The following is a 19,243-nucleotide window of genomic DNA, read 5'->3' on the forward strand; positions in this document are numbered from 1 at the left end:
GTTGCTGTGATTTTTTAGATCCAATCTTTAAAAATTTTTTAAGCATCTAAATTAGCAGTCAGGAAAAGCCTTTTCTGAGAAGACTCTGATAGTAAATAGTTCAGGCTTTATGAGCGCTAGTTGTTCAGTGCCCTTACAACTCAGCTCTGCGTGAAAGCAGTCACAGACAAAATGAGTGAGTAGAGTGTATGCCAATAAAACTTTATTTACAAAAGCAAGCAGTAAAAAAAAAGAGAAAAGAAAAAAAAAAAAAAACAAGCGGTAGACTGGATTTGATCCAGGGGTCACTGTAATTTGTCCATCTCTGTTTTAATTGAAGTTGGAGAGGAATAGTTTCCACCCAGAACAGAACCTCTCTGTGTGGGAAAGAAACAGACTAAGAACAGGCCCAGACTGCATTCTTCTACTAACGGACAATACTTTTAAAAGTATGAAACAAGATGAGCTCAGCCAGTTAATCTTTTTATTTTGATTTTTGTTAAAAAAAGAAAAGAAAAAGGCTTTGAGAAAAATGTGTTAAATATCAGTAAAGGGGAGGAAAACATGTAGCTAGCTTTATAATATCAATCTAAACATATACACAAAGGCAAACATTAAGTAAAATGCTAGGGAGAAGGAACACGTTGGGGGCCTAACTCCAGTTTTCTTTATTGCACATAAAGGTTGCAGATAACTCCAAATCTTCACATTTTCACAGTTAGACATGTTTTAATATTATTTTATATAACATGTTTATATAACACACTATGTTAATTTTATAAAACCACCAGTTTGCTACTATTGAATGGAAGTAAAAGACAAAAATTTCCCCAATTACAGTATGGAGGCTCTCTATAAAAAATTCCCCTGAAGGTCACATCAGCCCCAATTAAATTCACCGTAATCTATTTAAAAAACTGCTTTTCAGCTATTAAATGAATCTTGGTGGCCTCCCCATTTAATCATTTTAATGGACATAGTAAAACTTCCTAAGAAATACCAGATGTATTTTCTTTAAAAACAAACCTAAGTGACCCTACTATGAAGTCATACTTCTGAATGAGTGATTTCAGTGACAGATTCCAAACCCATAGACTTAATACCCACATGACTGAAAAACCACCCCATTGCTTCTCCAAAGCTCACAGCTGGAATACCACAACTAAAGTCGACCCCCAAATGTCCATGCAGTTAGACACTCACCCACTGACACTGGGATCTTAACTTGTTTGAAGTGCTTTAGACGGCAAATGTAGAGTTCTTCATGATGTTTCCAAGTCCTTTTCCATCTGAGTTCCTCCAACACATACAGGCCCACCCAGATAATTTTCCACTGGCCAAGAGTCGAGCTGACTATGACACTTGGCAGTTCTGTGAAGCTTTTCGAAAAGGTGGCCATCAGGGTAAGAAAGTGACCTCTCCTAAGCGCTCTTGTGTCTGCTGCAGACCTTTTCAAAGGGCAGCACAACAGGCAGCCCTCCTTGTCATTTTCTCCAAGGCTCATATAGCAGAAAACTGGCTGCCTGTGTGTGTCATGTGGGCTGTGATTAGAGTATAACCTGCTTACAAAAATAAAACATCAAAAACTTTGGTTTTGCTCTTTACAACTTGTGTTAGCACTGGCTGACAAGATGGGTTTGTTAATTTACAGAAACTCTGCCCATGAGACGCGGAACTGGAAGAAAAATGGTTTATTTCTAGGTCTTGTTTTGAAAGGATTGTCAAAGAGCCTACTTGCTTTTCCTCATTAGACACTAGCATTGGTTTCCAGAATACTTCTCTGTAGACTGTTCTTATTAGGTTTTAGAGAGAGGAGAGGTCTTTTCAGGTATCCACATGGTGAAAGCAGCATTCAGGTGGGTTGTTTCTAAACTCTAAGTCTTGGTCACAAAATGCCCTCAATTTACTGTACCTGTATCAGAACGCAGCAATTGACACTGGTGAGTCAGATTCTCAGTTAAAAACACAGAAGGGATCAGAATTCAATGACAGTATTTGACAGACTAGCTCCTTCACTAACTCATCTACAGAAGCAACATCAAAAAGCAAGCATGAAACCTGTCAAGTGCCCCATTTGTGAAGCAGAATAAGAAGTCATATAGTTACTGAATCAGCAAGCTGACTTTCCTGATGCCTTCAGACCAGGTTCCATTTTATAGCAGATGGGAAAATCGGCTTTCTGATCCACCTCCTAGAGCTCACAATGGGTACCAAGGTAGGTTTCCAAAAGGATGACTTTTCCCGCAATGAGTTGCTTGTTTGCCCTGCCAGCAATTTCACCTAAGTGCATCAGCAGTGTTTCTAGATTTAGAAATCATTTTGTTCACATTAGATAGCTGACATGAAAACATTAACTTCCGCTGCGGACAAAGAAAGGGGGAGCTATGATGGGGCTTGGGCATGTGTGCGTGAAACAGACTTCTGTTTTTGAAACAAATATTACTTGTTTGCCCTAGACTGAAATGTTCATGGATAGCTGAGAGAACATTTTTTCAGGTTTCTACAGAGATATTTGTTGACTGAACCATGGAGGACATTTTCAGGTCTAGAGAACACAGCCTAAAGAGCTCCTTGCTGTTTACTTGATGAAACATTTGATGTCACAGTGTGATTTTTGGCTGTAGGACATCAATGCTTGTTTGTCTGGTCACTCCAATAAGTATCCTGATGGCCAGAGTCCATTTAATCATATATGCCCTTCTTATACCTGTTTCCTAGGAAGAAATACAGCCTTCTTTAAATTCCAAATTTCCTTCTTTAGTTCAATTCTCCTTGTCCTCAAAAACAGTATAAAAAGGAATTGCAGGTGGTTTTTTCTTTCCTCTGTTGGTGCTATACAAAAGTTTGCATCTCCTTAATTACCTGCTACTGACACCACTGCCACATGAGACAGCAGATTAATCACAACTTTCCAAGTAATATGGTTACCCTGCTCTGGCAATGAATGGGCCCATTCTTATTTCGAGGAGTCCAGTGTGGATGCAGGCATGAGTACAAGCAAAATGTGAAGATAAAGTTCACTTGACTGTGAAAGGGACTATTAATATAATATCAGGTTAAACTGCAAAGATAGCATCTCAGAAACTGTCACATTTGACTAGTCAGCAGTCCAGTTAAGACAAAACCCCCTTTCTCCCCAACAAATGGGAGCAAAGATGACAATTTTTACCCCCCCCCCATACATACACTCAAGTCACCCATCTCTCCCTCTCATGCTCTAAGATTTTCAAAAGTGACCTTTTCAGTTGTACTTTACAAAATATGTTCTTGACTTCTGCAAAGATTATTAGCATGAAACTCTCACAACTACCCTCTCTGTATTGCTGATCAACCCTGTTTGTTCCACATGACTAACAATTTAAAATGTTCTTTGCTAGACCATTTCTTTAAGGTTCCAAATAGGGTTCACTGCAAGTTCTAGACTAGAGGCTCTCAACCCTAGCTTCACATTAGAATCCTTGAGGATCCACAACAAAACATGGCAGCCAGGCACCAACCTACTGAATCTGAATCTCTGAGGGTAGGGCTCTGGCTTCAGTATTTGTAAAAACTGGCCAAGTAATCTTAATGTGCAGCCAGGCATGAGAACCTGTGCTCTAGAGCTTTTGACTACTGAAATGCCACCCCTCAACCCAGAACAAACATGTTTCTACGATGACTTGGGATTACTCTCTTAGGGGATCTTTCTTTAGATGGCTGCACCATTACTTAGCAGTTTTGATCTGATTTCTGCCGGACTGGCAGCAAATACTCGGCCTTGAGTGAAGAGGTTTCGGCCTTTGTGGCACATTACTTTTTTGTCACTCAGCACAGGCAGGATACTTCTGAGAGGTGGAAGTTTTTTGATGAGTGAACTCACTTCCCAGGACCCCTGGTAAAGTCAGGATTAATCTCCACATCTTGCAAACAAAAATTAGGACCACAGGTCAGTGACTTAATGATTCACTGAATGAAAAATCTAACCAAATAACTACAAATCTAGCTAAGTTTTGGTCTCAGCAAATCTCTGTTTATTTATATTTAAGCAGGTTAGAATAAAATGTTTGCAGTGGAGAGGACAAAGCCCATGGAGGACCTTAAAATCAAAATGGACTTTAGATACAAAGGAAAGAAGGGAATAAAAATGATTCATTTATATTATGTTGAATCATATGAAACTGCCATTTCTGTTTTCTTAAATGGTTGAAAATCAGCAATTTCATATGACTCAGCCTAATAACAAATTTTTCCTGGTTTGCACAATTTATCAATTTAAAAACAAAGTGTCAAGCAATGTCTTATTTAAAAATTATGTCAGCTAAGAAGATTAAATGATTGATTTCATTATGAGCGTCCTAGACTGAACTGGGCCACTATTTTGTCTGACATAATAAGAAAAATTACCACATTTTATGAAAGCATTTTTTTTTTCGAAATTGGGTTTTCAAATAGGCTATCACTGAAGCATAGGAAGAATTGCTAGCCTAGTCTCTAAGAGTTCTCTCAGTATTTCACTACTACAGGTATGGGCAGGTGAAATAGCTCATCCATAAAGAACCCAAACTCTTGATAAAAACCTAAATTTTAAACCACACTTACACATTAAGTTGGTACAAGGCTCCCCAGATACCATGAAAATGGCCCTTCTCTACATGGCATTCAATGTCAAGATATCCAGACTCAAGCTGTCTACTATAGTTGACAGAACCTTCCAACCTTGCACCAGGTTGAATAATGCTTAACTTTCCATTGACTCACCTCTGATTCCTCATGTGGCCACTGAAATCTCATGCATTTATGAATTCAAAATTTGGAATTCTACTCAGTCATTAGAATACTGTCTTGTATTTTCTTTGCAGTTAATTTTGTTTGCAGTGAGATTTCTTCCCTCTGAATACTAGCCTGTTGCCTCTGAGGCTTCTTGCTGCTTTCTCTTTCATAGATAAGACTGCATTCCACAAATTATGGTGTTATTTCTAAAGTCACAGTAGAACCCAATCCTATTCATTATTTCCCAGGCAGTCAGCTCATATGGAATACCTTGAGAACTTATAGATTTTTGCAGTGATATCACCATCAGTTTCTAAACAGTTTCTCCTGTCCTCAGATTAGTTAAAAACAACAGTATAACACTATTTTGCCTTTGGTTTCAAACATTCCAGTAACTTCTTCCTTATGGAGATTTCCAGAGAAGGAATTGGAATTCATTCCTCCATGTTGAAATGTTCATGGACATATTTTCCAGTCTTCAGTCTAAAAGAAACACAGGGAGTCAAAAAGGGGCAGGAATCCTGATAGGAGGGTACAGTCACACAACCTCGTTGCTGGAGCCTCCAGTCAAATTGATTTCTCATGTTTTCTGTCCATTTAACATCAGTTGCTCACAGTCCTTGGAGGTCCAATAGCAACTGTCATCCTTCACAATCTTAGCCTGTTCTCCCTTTGTATGCCTACAGCCAATGAAACCTACACTGCTGTGTCTGGATACGAAGCCTCTCCTGGGAGGAACCCCCAGCACCTGCCACACCTTGTTCAGATCTGCAGGTGAATGAATGAAGACAGCGTTAAAGCATGCTATTTGTTTAACTCTGAACAGCGCACTACAATGTGAAAAAAGTGGGAATAGGTCTGCATTTGCCTTGATTTAGAGACACTTTCACCCCACCAGCTGCATCTTGGCTGAAATTTTAAATGTTAAGATATCTTTTAGACCCCAATAAAACAGAAGTGTTAGTTCCATTCAGTCAAGGCCCCACCTCAACAATGCTGGGGCTTGCAGCCATCCTCACCCCGCCAGTGGGTCCTCTCCAACCCCATCACTCAGGGCTCTGGGCAGGAAGGCGCACATTATCTTCCAGGGGGAACACCAGGCGGGTGCCCCGGCTGGAAACCTTTTGGTCTCCCATTCCCAGGTCTCGTTCCAGCACCTCCTCAGAGCTGCTCTTCATTCTCCGACCACCCTCGAGGCTCACGGAGGCCGTGTGGGACCCTGAGGAGCCATTCGCAGTCACTGCGCTATCCCCGAAGGTCAAGGTGAGGTCGCCCTCGGTCAGGATGAAATCAGAGTCTTCCTCTCTCAGTGGCTCTTGGTTCTGAAAAGTGCAGCAAACAGCAGCAACATCATCAACCACATCAACCACAAATGGGAGACCAATATCTTCCCAGGCCAAAGCCAGCCCCAACTCCTTAATCTGAAAATGGGGATCATAAAACTGGCCTGCCTTGAGCCTCTAGTGTGATAACTGGGTGTAAACTCTAGAGTGCTGTCCATGTAAGACTATTGCTGAACCAGGACTTTGAAGACCAGTGAGCAGTTCTGATTTTAAATGCCTGATAGCATAGGGACAAAAAGTAACAAAAAGGAAGAAAGGGTGATTAGCCTGGATTTTCAGCCTCTCTTGTGGCTCAGTGGTGAAGAATTCTCCTGCAATGCAGGAGATGTGAATTTGATCCCTGGGTTGGGAAAATCCCCTGGAGAAGGGAATGGCAACTCACTCCAGCATTCTTGCCTGGAGAATCACAAGGACAGAGGAGCCTGGTAGGCTACAGTCCATGGGGTCGTAAAAGAGTCAGACATGACTGAGCGACCAACACTTTCACTTTCAACCCAACAAGAAAGGAATGGGTAAGGTCCTCGGGTGAACCTGCAAATTAGATTTTGGGCCTTCTCTTTTCTGAGAAAGTATTCTGGGAGGTGGGGTGGGCTCCTGCTCTACACAAACCATTCTAAACCCATCTGGTTTACATTTGAATTGCTCTTTGTCCTACTAAGCAATTGAGGAAGAGGTTGAGCCATAATTAGAATTTCCTTCCCATCCCCACAGAAACATCCTAATGGGAAGGAAGCCCTCAGGTAGATGAAGTGAGGAACTGAGAGGGAGGGGACGTTTTCTTGAGCATCTATTGTCCGCCTGTCACAAATGTCACAGAAGCTCTCATTTGATCCCTGCCCCTTCCCTGTGAAGGGCGCACACACTCAGGTCACAGAGAAGAAAATTGGAGAGACCCCATGGGATCTGCCTGAGGTTGTCCAGCTGCTTGGAAACAGAGTTAGGATTTATGCTGCCACTAGACGGGTTCTCCCCACAAAAAGGATGTCAAAAATTACCCCGTTGGGGGACAGGACTGGCAGGCATCTCATGCTAAGCAGTGGTGGTAACAGAACAGACAAAGCTGAGTAAGGCAGGCTAAATTAGCCAAGTAGCAGCCACCTGAAACTACAAGACTACAGGGAGAGCGTCAGGAAGCTGCATGGGGTCAGACACAACCTTTCACCCTCTGGATGGTTTTACAAGTAAAGTGAGGAGTGGTTCACTCCCTGCACTGCCCCCAACCCCCCTGCAAGGCTGTCAAATACTGGGAACATCTTCCTTAAATGGCAAACACATGGTTCCAAGCTGCTCCAGGTAAATGGTTCTTTCTTTCCTATTTCTGACCTACCTTCAAAGCACATCAGAAATCCTTTGGCCTCTACCTGAGAGGGTCTCCTTGGTGCAGGATGCCAAATCTGCCTCCCTGACAGCCACGTGGTCCCCACTCAGCCAGAGGTTCAGTCACACTCCCATGTTCAGGCCTGGGATCCTCATCTATGTGAGTAACCATCAAACAGTACTGACCTCCCTCCTCTTCTTGGTACCCTTCCTTGAGCTGTTGACCTCATAGGAAAGTGAAAAGTGTTAGTCACTCAGTCGTGTCTGACTCTCTGTGACTTGATAGATTCCCTGGTGGCTAAGAGGTAAAGAATTTGCCTGCAACACAGGAGACCTGGGTCCAATCCCTGAGTTGGGAAGATCCCCTGGAGATGGGAATGGCTACCCACTCCAGTATTCTTGCCTGTAAAATTTCATGGACAGAGGAGTCTGGCAGGCTACAGTCCACGGGGACACAAAGAGTTGGACACAACTGAGCATGTCACTCTGTGACTCAATGGACTATAATCCACCAGGTTCCTCCATCCATGGGATTCTCCAGACAAGAATACTGGAGTTGGTTGCCATTCTCTTCTCCAGGGTATCTTCCCAGCCCAGGGATAGAACCCACGTCTCCTGCATTGCAAGCAGATTCTTTACCATCTGAGCCACCAGGACCTCATAGGAGATGCCTGTTAAATGCACTGGCCCAGGGAAGACCCTTGGGTTCTGCCTGCCTCACCTCTCCTATCCTGGCCCATCTCTGGGCATGTACTGGTGACAAGCACATGCTTGTTTTCTGCATTCTTACTGACATTGGGTTCTCCACTCTCCACAGCATCACTCCACTTAACCAGAGCTTTTAACAGGCAAGCACACGAGTCCTCTTGCCTTCTGCCTCCAATCCTCACTGGAATGAGGCAGGGTACAAATGTACAGTTCAATAAAAATCCTCTAGTCAGGCAGAGTATAATTCTAAAACTCACTCTAACCTGCCCCATTCCCCCATCTCCATTAGTTGTTCAGAAAATCCGGAAACCCCGTCTGCTCTGTGATGGTTTTCTTAACAACAGATGGCATCATGTTCCTTGCTTTTAGCACGCTCCATGTCTCCCATTCATCCACATGCTAAGTAATGTTTTTGTTTATCTCTGTCAAAATCTCTCTCCCAGGCCTCCTTAGCTCCCAGTGTTCAGGAGGAGACTCTCCTGGCACATATTTTGCTCTTTTGAGGTTTGGAGTCATGTGTGGACAGAGAGGAATATAGACAGAACAACTGCGTGCACAGGGAATTCTGCAAATGGAGCCAAGCCACCCCCTCAGCAGCACGGAGTTCCTCAATGGGAGCCCCGGGACGGCCCACTCTGACCCCTCACAGTGGGAAGCAGGGCCAAAGTTCACAGACAGGAGGAAACAAGACTGGATGGTGACCCATTCCACAATGAAACCCACAAGCCCAGACAAACAGTACCCTGGGAATGGTCACTCAGAAACAGGGATGCAGTAAAACCCAGTGGAGAAGGATTTCCAGATTGATGCTTAAGGAATGTTCTATGCAGATGATAAAACCATCCCATCCCCTCTTAATTCCAGACGACACAATCAACAAATTTTTGTTCAGCTGAGGTTTGGGTTTCCAGTGAGGGCTGCTCTGGAAATGTGATGAAATAACCCTGCAGACACCTGCAAGCAAGAGTGTTGTGGGAATGTGTGCATTTAAATAGTCATAGGTGGTGCTAGTGGTAAAGAACCTACTTGCCAACGCAGGAGATGAAAGAGACATGGGTTCGATCCCTGGGTCAGGAAGATCCCCTGGAGGCGAGTATGGTAACCCACTCCAGTATTCTTGCCTGGAGAGTCCATGGTATTCTGGTGGGATTCTGGTGAGCCTGGTGGGCTACAGTCCATGGGGTCACAAATAGTCGGGCACAGCTGAAGCAACTTACCACACATGCACATTTTCATTAAGTGGAAGAACACTGTTTTCTAGGCGGTTCTCAAACCTAAATTTTGTTTAGAGTGAGGGCAAATAAGGAATAATGAACACCATCCATATCTCCCAAAGAACCCTGGTGAAGTATAAAATGTCCTACAGGTGATGGGGGAGGGCTACCCAACAGTGTGTCAAACGGTCAAGAGAATGGCTCATCTGAGGCCCTCAGCCAGTACTCCACTCCACTCTGCCACCTCTGACTTCCTGAGTTAAAATTCCAAAGACTTTCTGCTCTCACTTTCTCAGCAGCAGGCCTCTCCATGTCCAGAGCTGAGACCCCAGTCAGGACCCCAGCTCCATGCAGTAGAGGCAGTATGGAGGGTGGTTCTAGCCTGCAGAGCAAGTCACCTCATCTTGGGTTGGCTGTGGGGAGCCCACAGCCTAAACATGACCCCAGGAAGCAAACCTTGGGCAGAATCTTGAAGTGGTGAGGGGAGCACTTTCAATTTAAGTGCCTGGAAGTATATGGAGTTTACTCTGAGGTGCGAGGCAATAGCTGGTAAGTTTCCAATTAGATAAGATGTATATAAAGTTTTAATAGTGGGTGAGTTATTTTATTTATATTTATATATATTTTATATATATATATATAATTTATATATTTATTTATATATATATTTATATATTTTATTTATATATTTTTATAATTTTATATAAATTTTATATAAATATTTATATAAATTTATATATATAGTATATAATTTAAATTTATAAATAAATTATATATTTATATTAATATATAGGTGAGTTATATTTATATTATAGAGACATGAAAAGTGACCCTTGTAAAAACTAAGAAAGAATGAAGGCTTTAGAAATTGCTTAAAAGACACTAGAGTTGGAAGGCCAAGACACAAGGAAGCCCAATGAAACAAAATCAGTGTGATCAGTCAGAGCTTCTTCAGCAGAAGAGATCAGGACATCAAGTCACTGCCCTTTGTTTCTGAAGACAGAACACATCCAAATGACCCATGCTGTCACTTTACACAGAGGTCCAGACTGAGCAAAGTATTCCACACTCAAAAGATTTATTAAATAAAATGGGGTGGTAAATCATAAAACTAACTTTTTAATCTATTGGTCTGTATCCTTCCAACATAAAAGATAATTAGCATTATTATCTAGGCTCATATTCCATTAAAAACTCACCACAAGCATTAAAAATCACTTTACAAAACCACAGGGAAATGGTGCTCTCGGCCTCCGATCCATATTTTTTTTTTTTGTAATTTAAAAACAGTTTATCAGAGGTGGCACAGGAATTTCATTTTTATATGAGGAGCGGCTGGGGAAGCTGGAAGGCTCAACTGTCTTTGGTGAAGGAGACATTGATGCCGTTCTCTGCCATGTTTGGTGGCAACTGAAAGCAAAGGCCATGGCAGAGCTGCACTATTACCATGGCAACTCGGCCATGCTGTACTTACCTCATATACCTGGGGACTGGTTAGACATTGAGCGAGCAAGCCACACCAGGCTGGAAGAGTGGTGGTTAATGGGGGGCCACTGTGCGTGAGGATGGGCTTCAAGTAACTTTTAAAAAGACAATTAAGGAAAACTGCCTGTAAAGAGAACACACACCCAACAAAATGGGTTCAGAAATCCCAAGGAATAAATCATCTGGTATTCTACCCCTCTTTCCCCCATTTTACCAGTACAATACAGAAAGTATGGTACTTGTAGTCTGCAAACATCTGAATCCAAGAATAAACTATACCCCATCACCCTTAAGTGTTAACTGTTAACTTTCACATTGCCAGTTCCCCATTTTCAGTTAAAAAGAATACTTGATTAAAATACCTTTCTCTCTTCTTTGTTATGGTGAATGAGAATTTTGGTTTTGATCAAACTTCCAGCTTTTGACACACAACCAGCTCATGTTTTGGAAACAGGAAATCGTGTAGCTGGAATGGAGATGTTACAGCACCTGGGTCCCCTTTGCTCAGAGATCACACAGTGGAAATGTTTGAGGTGGACAGGAACTTAGAGGACAAGACAAAATGGCTTCATGAAGGTCACTCAGACCTCAATCTCCCACCTTCCCATACTGGACTATTCTTCCTTCTACCTGCTGCCTCTCTCCCAGACTCTCTCAACAGTTTCTCCACCTTGATATTACTGGCATCATGGGCTAGATCACCTTTGCTATGGAGACTGTCCTGCATTGTAGGATGACCAGCAGCATCTCTGGCCTCTACTCACTAGATGCCAGGAGCACCCCCAACCCCTCCCTCAGGTATAACTACAAAAACGTCTCCTGACATTGCCCAATGTCCCCCGAGGAGAAAACTTGTCCTCGATTGAGCCCCCTGCTCTAACACAAAGGTCAACTGTTCTGTGGAGATTGGCTCAGGGTTTACCAATCTATGGATATGTGTACTGCCAAATGCATAGTCCTGTGTTGGAAGCACTGTGGAGTGTGTATCACTTTATGATGGAAGTGGGACCATTTCTGATATCCCCAGTGTAAGCAATGGGAAAAGGTGGAGACCAACAGGATCACTTCAGATACAGGAATGGCCAAGAGACTTTAAAGGCAGATGAGGAGTCACAGCTGTACTCAAGAGCATGACTGCTCCGAGCACCAGCAATTCCCGTCTTCATTCAGAGCAGCATGAGAGAAAAAACGATGCTCTACCAGAGGAGATGGAAGGGCGACCCTGGGGTAAACTTCCGGATGGGAATTACTCACCAAAGGAAGTTGTGTGGGCTCTGCTGGGACTCTTTATAAACAGAACAAGCTCTCTTTGCCTGCTCTCCTCATTCCTAGAAAGAGCCCCTTTAAGCCCATCAGTTTTTCTGTGTCTTCACCTCAGAAGCTGACATTGGCTGGAATCGCAGAATGACTAATACAAGAGTCCCAGAGAAGCTGGAGGCTGCCTTTCCTGTCTCGGGCAGTTCAAAGACAAGCTGCCTCTTCCCAAACATAAAAGGCCCTCTAACAAGTTTTTTTAAAAGGGGAAAAATATCTACAGACAGATTTTAAATATTCAAGTTGTTGGAAGGGCAAAAATGAAATATCAAACCTCTCTTCCACCCCTTCTTTCTGGCAATTGACCATTACAACTTTACAGAATACATTTTTTGCCTATTTCCTGATTTACGCACTATAGTCAGAAGCATTTAAGAAGGATGGTAAATTTAATTCATTTACATTTCTGCTTCTTTTCAATTTTTCCCTAATTTTTATAATTAATTTTATACTTTAGATATTTAACATTTGTGTTCTGTAACTAATAAGCAAATCTCTGCTTTGTCTATGGATTGAGCTTAATGTTAATGACCAATAAGTAGCACTTATAATAATGCAATTTATGAATATTATTCACCATAACCAAGCAGAGTGGTTGAGACAATATTAAAGTAAATGTAACACAATGTCATTTAAACTCTGTCAGAAGTGAAAATTTGAGTGTCCTGCAAAAAAAAAAAAAATCTTTTAAAATTTCTTTTTGATTTTATTTCTTCCCGGTTATAACAAATCACTGCTTCTTCAATGGTGTCCCCTTAGTTATATTTTGTTTTGTTTAATCCTTATGTTACTTTTCCCCCTTCTCCCAGAGGCTTCATGGTGCCAAACTTTCTGAATTCTTGCATGTCTGAAAGCCACCATTCTTTTTTATTTTTGATTAATAGTTTGGGTGTAGAATTCTAAGCTCAGAAAAATTTTTTTCATCCTAGAACTTTCATTTTGTTGATGGTTTCCCTTCTTGTGCAGAAATTTTTTAATTTTATGTAGTCCACATTTATTTTTGTTTTTGCTGCCTGTGCTCTTGATGTCAAAGACAAAAAAAAAAATCAGTGCCAAGATCAATGTCAAGGAGCTTTTCCCCTTTGTTTTCATCTAGGAGTTTTATGGATTAAGATATTACATTTAAGTCTTTTAATCATTTTAAGTTGATTTTTGTGAGTTGTATAAGATGAAGTCCAGGTTCATTCTTTCACATGTGGATATCCAGTTTTCCCAACACCATTTATTGAAGAGGCTGCCCTATTCCCATTGTGTATCCTTGCCTTGTTGTTCTTGCAAGGGTTTGTTTCTGGGCTTCTTATTCTGTTTCCTTGATCTGTGTGCCTATTTTTATGTCACTGCTATACTTTTTTGATTACTATACCTTTGTAATGTAATTTGAGATCAGGAAGTGTGATGCCTCCAGCTTTGTCCTTTTCCCTCGAAATTGCTTTAGCTATTCAGGGTATTCTGTGGCTCCATACAAATTTTAGGATGGTTTTCCAATGAAAAATGCCATCAGTTTTGACAGAGATTGTACTGAACCTGAGGTTGCTTTAGGTAGTACAGACATTTTAACAATATTAATTCTTCCAATTCATGAACACAGGCATCTTTCCATTTACTTGTGTCTTCTTCAATTTCTTTCATCAATGTTCTTTAATTTTCAGTATATAGATCTTTACCTCCTTGGTTAAATTTATTGCTAAGCATTTTATTGTTTTTGATGCTACTGTAATGGAATTGTTTTCTTAATTTCTTTTTTGGATAGTTCATTATTAGTATATAGAAATGCAATTGATCTTTGTATGCTGATAATATCTCCTGCAACTATAATGATTTACTTTAAAAACTTTGAACAGTTTCTTGATAGAATCTTTAGGGTTTTCTATATATGAGATCATGTCATCTGCAGAGACAATTTTACTTCTTCCTTTCTGATTTGTATGCATTTTATTTCTTTTTCTTGCTTAACTGCCCTGGTTAGAATTACCAGTACTGTGTTGAATAAATGTGGAAAGAGTACATACCCTTGCCTTGTTCCAGATCTGAGAGGAAAAACTTTCAGCCTTTCACCACTAAGTATGATGTTAGCTGTGGATTTGCCATTGCTATTGTTGTTTAGTCGCTAAGTTGTGTCCAACTCTTTGTGACCCCATGGACTATAGCCTATCAGGCTCCTCTGTCCATGGGATTTTCCAGGCAAGAATACTGGAATGGGTTGCCCTTTCCTTCTCCTGGGGATCTTCCCCACCCAGGGATCCAACCCACGTCTCCTGCATTGGCAGGCAAGTTCTTTACCACTGAGCCACAGGGAAGTCCCCAATGGCATGAGAGGAACTGGTAATTTTGTGTTTTGTGACCTGTTTGGAAATAGATGACTGTACCTATTTTGTAATAACTCACTGAGCACTTATGATTTGTGTACTTTACTATATGTATCCTTTATGTCAATACAAAATTTTAAACATTTTCAAAATCTGCAAAGACCATAGATAAGCTACCTACCCCTTTGATCACTATGTCAATTTAAGAAACCATGAAGGTATAACTTTTTGGTTTTTAATTCTCACCTGGGGCCAAGATAATCTACTAGAATAGTCTGCCCTGCATGTAGCCCAATGAAGGCAGGATCAAACTTGGCCAGATTTGGTTCAGCCAATAGGAATAATCCTTCCCACATGAATTACCTGGCCAACCTCCACTTCCATTCTTGACCACAGCATGGTTCAAGTGTAATTTTAACTAATTTACCTACATAGGCATATTTCCCTTGGACACAAAGCTCTGAAAAGCCACGTGAGTCTACCAGGCTATGGGCTGGATACTCTAATGATGTGCATGTTCCTCTTTGCTAGAGAGATGCTCGTTATGACTGCCCATGATTGAATGACTATTGCATGTGTCCCAAGAGAGGACTGGGTGCATCTGTAGCAAGCACACATCTTTCCTTACTCATCAGAAGTCATTCACTGACAACCCAACAAGAGAATTTCATCATCAGTGTTTCACAAATACAGGGAAGCCCCTTAAAAAGGATACTTGTGGTCAAAGCTGTACCACAGCCTGAATAGCCATGCACTCTCCTGCTTTGTTCGGTTTCCTCTGGCAGAATCTGAACCATCCTAGGAACAAACAAGAAGACAGATATTTAGTTGCAGAAAGGAGGTTGAAATAAGGAGGAAAGCTTCCCTTTTAACCACAGTCTTTAGAGATTTGAGCTCAGAGTCAAACCTCCTGTATCACCAAAATTTCAAAGATATATCGGGAGGTAATATTTTAACACATTATTGTCAGAGATGTATTAACATTATAGACATTAGTTTCCGCAAAAATCCCCCAGTCAATAATGTGTTAAAAGAAACTGAATAAATCCAAAGGTAGACCAATTGATCCCCAAAGAAAAAGGCTTGGTTATGTCTGGGAGTTAGATCAACTCAATGCAGCACACAATTTCTTTTGGCATTTTTTACTGTAATTTTTGTCAGAGTGCCTTTTGGCAGATTAATTACCCTAAAGTAGTCTAGATCCTAACAGGTAAAAATTAATTTTTAGAGAATACCAAAGAAAGCATCTGTAAAACCAACTTTCCAGGCTCCTCACCCCCCACAGCTGGCCAAGAGAAATCACACAGTTGAGTTTCCTAACAAACCAATCAAGGGTTCTTGGTGGTCATTACCCAGCCATGCAACTGCATTGTGTTCCAAGCAGTCGGTAACTTGCCCTACCAGCTTTAGGAAGGCAAAGGTGATGGGCAGGGCAAAGGGAGCCAGAACCAGCACTTCTGTTATTTTCTCTGCCCCCAAGTAGTACCTTCCTTTACTATTCTTCTCATGTCTTTCCAACTCAAACATCCCCATCATTTCATTTTCAAAAGAACTGGCAAAAATCAAACATTCTTTTAAGGTTTAGGAAATCTGTTCTGTGCAAGTATTATAAGCAGCACAATGAATATTAAAAAGTGGACTGATGGCAGAAATCTGAGGGCCCTTCTAGGGTTCCATGTTGCTAAATGACAAGCTCTAGAAAGTACAGGCTGCTTGTGAAATGTAGCCATCTTTACCATCTTCCTCTTGACTGTTCTAGGGGCAGGCAGCTCTACAAGTAAGGGGCAATGGACAACAACCAAATAAAAATTGAGTCACAATTTCAAGTATGTATCAACAGTTCTAAATCTCAGTGGGTGTTACCTGTAGTAACAGATGCCAAGGATGAGTCAAAAATTTCTGAGCAGGTAAGATATACACAAGTAGAGGCAGAGAAGTTAGCAAGCACTATTTACATTCCTAAAGTTTCCAATGGCCAAGATGACTTTTAAAACAGAGTCCCCCGTGGTATTTGAGGAATGCTTAATAACCTATATCTGGAGAAGGGCATGGCAACCCACTCCAATATTCTTGGCTAGAGAATCCCATGGACAGAGGAGCCTGGTGGGCTACAGTCCATAGGGTCGCAAAGAGTCGGACATGACTGAAGTGACTTAACACAGTAACCAATATGGAAATGGCTCAGTTAAATGGGCCCTTCTGTGGATGAGGAAACAAAAAGGAGAGACCCTAGAGACCAATTTTATTTCATATTTTAATAAATTATGCGGGGGAAAGGGGGCACAGAATGTCTCCATTTACAGATAATGATCATTTCTTCAGCTAACTAACTGCTAGTCCAATAACAACTCTAGGGATATCTCATAATACCACATGATTGAGTGGAAAAGTGGTAGATGACCATTTTGAGAGATGACTGTTTTACAAAGAAATTAAATGCTTATTTATCAAGTGACAGGCTCTAAGTTCTTGGCTCTGTCTGTAGAATCTTACTAAAGACAAATCTAGCAAGATGATAAACATCTTCCGGAAGGATGCTATAAACCATCAGGCATAAGGCAAGTTCCCGAAAGTCAGTTTTGTTTGCTCTCCCACTAAAACAACAATAAAAATGGAAAACCCCTATTCTGTTATCCTAACCTCTGCACTGTCAAACCACAATGCATTCTCATCACCTGTAACACTTAAGTTCTTGCCATCTCACCTCAAGGAAGCTAAATAAGCCCCAAGAGGGATAATGAAAATGAGCAAAGCAAGGGAAAGGTTTCTTTCTGAAGGCAAATTAAGCTTATTTTTCCTCGGCCTACAAATCAATATGCCTGCAGTCCACAAATAAGATAAAGTGACTTCAGAAATGTAAGACACTAAGAATCAACCCTGAAAGGTTACAAATTCAGGGAAAATAAAAGGTGCAGTTCTGCAACAGGGGTGTTAAACACCTCTCATTCCAAGAGAAGGGACCAGAAGCGTGGTTAGGGACAGGAGGAATTTGGATTCTTCCCCAAAGCCTCTGGGGAAATCAGGGAGGATCTGTGTGGAACAGGACTGATTTGAGTTGACCCAGAAGATAGCCAACAATTGTTTCCCAGCAAGATTTGGGTGGTGACCATGGACAAACTGGTGAGCCCTTGCTGTGGGCTCTGAGCCAGGGTCGGTATGGGTGCAGGTTATCCTAAAATATGCAGGGACTTGCTCTCACACCACATCCTCCTCAACACCTCCATCCCCACCAGCAAACAAATACCACCAGCTCTGCTTATCACCAAATTGTTGAGCATAAAACTATGAGTGGCTTTTCTCCTGCATTCATTAAGCATCTATTGTGTGCCAGGCACCACGCTGACTGCTGCCAAACACAAAGAGGAATGAGACCCCACACCGGCCACTTGAGAAGCACATTTCCAGAGGAGGAGACAGACAGACCTATGTGTGTGTGGTAAAGAAAAAGAAAGCAGGCTAAAGACCTGGGCAGTGGCCAAAGGTCCTATTTTGAAATAATTTTTCTAGAATTAATGAATAATGATTTCTGGGAAGAGTTATATTTCATTCCATTCTTATGGTTAAAGATATATATTTTTATGTTAAGGTCACTATAATAATAAGAAGAGCCTAGTTTTTTTTTTTTCAGAGAGGTAGTAGAATACTGCCCTTCCCCTCAAAGATTTCTACATCCTAATCCCGGGAGCCTGAGTGTATTACGTTACTTGACAAAAGGGTCTTTGTGGATGGACTTCAGGTTTTCCAGGTAGGCCCAGTATAAACACATGGACCTTGATAAGTAGGCGGGGCCGGGGGGCGGCAAGATAGTGAGAGAGATGTGGTGAGGGAAGAGGCAGGAGAGGTTCAGAGCATGACAGGGGCTTGCCCTGCTGGTGCTGGCTTTGAGGGTGGAGAGGCCAAGAGTCAGGAAATGTGGGTACTTCTAGAAGCTGAGCTTGATTCCCAGCCAACGGCCAGCAAGGAAACAGGACCTCAGTCCTACAAGTACGTGGAAGTGAATTCTACCAGCAACCTGAATGAGCCTGGTGATGGCTTCTCCCCCAGAGCCCAACCCCACAGACACCTTGATTTTGGCATTGAGAAACCTGAAGGAGGGAAGCCAGTAGAGCTTACCAGACTTTTGACTCACAAACCAATAGGACTGTGTTGTTTTAAACCACTGAGTTTGTGGTAATTTGTTATAGCAGTGATAGCACACCAATGCAAAGCTAGAGTACATAGTTGATGATGATGGGGGCCAAGATTTCTCAGAAGGGGTAACAAAAGGTTTAAAAACAGGAAATTAAGCGCTCAATTTTGGCCATCTGATGTATAGAGCCAACTCATTGGAAAAGACCCTGATGATGGGTAAGACTGAGGGCAGGAGGAGAAGGGGATGACAAGAGGATGAAATGGTTGGATGGCATCATCAACTCAAGGGACATGAGTTTGAGCAAACTCCGGGGGACAGTGAAGGACAGGGAAGCCTGGCATGCTGCAGTTCATGGGGTGGCAGAGTCAGACACGACTGAGCGACTGAACAACAAAACGCTCTACACTGCCTCCACCAGGGCTTCTCAAACTGTAAACTGCACACAAACTTCCTGGGCCCTCTGCTAAAATGAAGATTCTTATTCTGCGGGTCTAGATGTGGCCTGAGAGTCTGCATTTCTAACAAACTCTCTGGTGATGCCCAGGTTGCCATCCATGGGTACACTCAGAACAATGGGGAGAGGCCTGTGGTACCTTGTGGAGAAGCAGACAAGACCCTCTATGATCTCTCCACCCTCATCCTTCATCACACTGTCACCAAGCCCTTAAGGAGAACGATTCATCTGTCTTGTTTGCA

At 41.9% G+C, this 19,243-nt stretch overlaps 1 protein-coding gene across 3 annotated transcripts in view; it reads right to left on the bottom strand.

Moving 5' to 3' along the window:
* Positions 1-446: 446 nt before the first annotated feature.
* Positions 447-19,243, bottom strand: part of SLC9A7 (solute carrier family 9 member A7) — a 155,926-nt gene continuing 137,129 nt past the window's right edge. For all 3 annotated transcript variants that reach the window (XM_043457958.1, XM_043457957.1, XM_043457955.1), the window contains 3 exons: positions 15,131-15,213; positions 10,785-10,890; positions 447-6,050 (listed from right to left, as the gene is read on the bottom strand). In XM_043457958.1, coding sequence (XP_043313893.1) covers positions 5,775-6,050; positions 10,785-10,890; positions 15,131-15,213 — 465 coding nt within the window. In that variant the 3' untranslated portion in view covers positions 447-5,774. The remainder of the gene's footprint in view (positions 6,051-10,784; positions 10,891-15,130; positions 15,214-19,243) is intronic.

Source organism: Cervus canadensis, chromosome X (assembly GCF_019320065.1).
Source record: "Cervus canadensis isolate Bull #8, Minnesota chromosome X, ASM1932006v1, whole genome shotgun sequence".
In the NCBI taxonomy this organism is placed as follows: domain Eukaryota; kingdom Metazoa; phylum Chordata; class Mammalia; order Artiodactyla; family Cervidae; genus Cervus; species Cervus canadensis.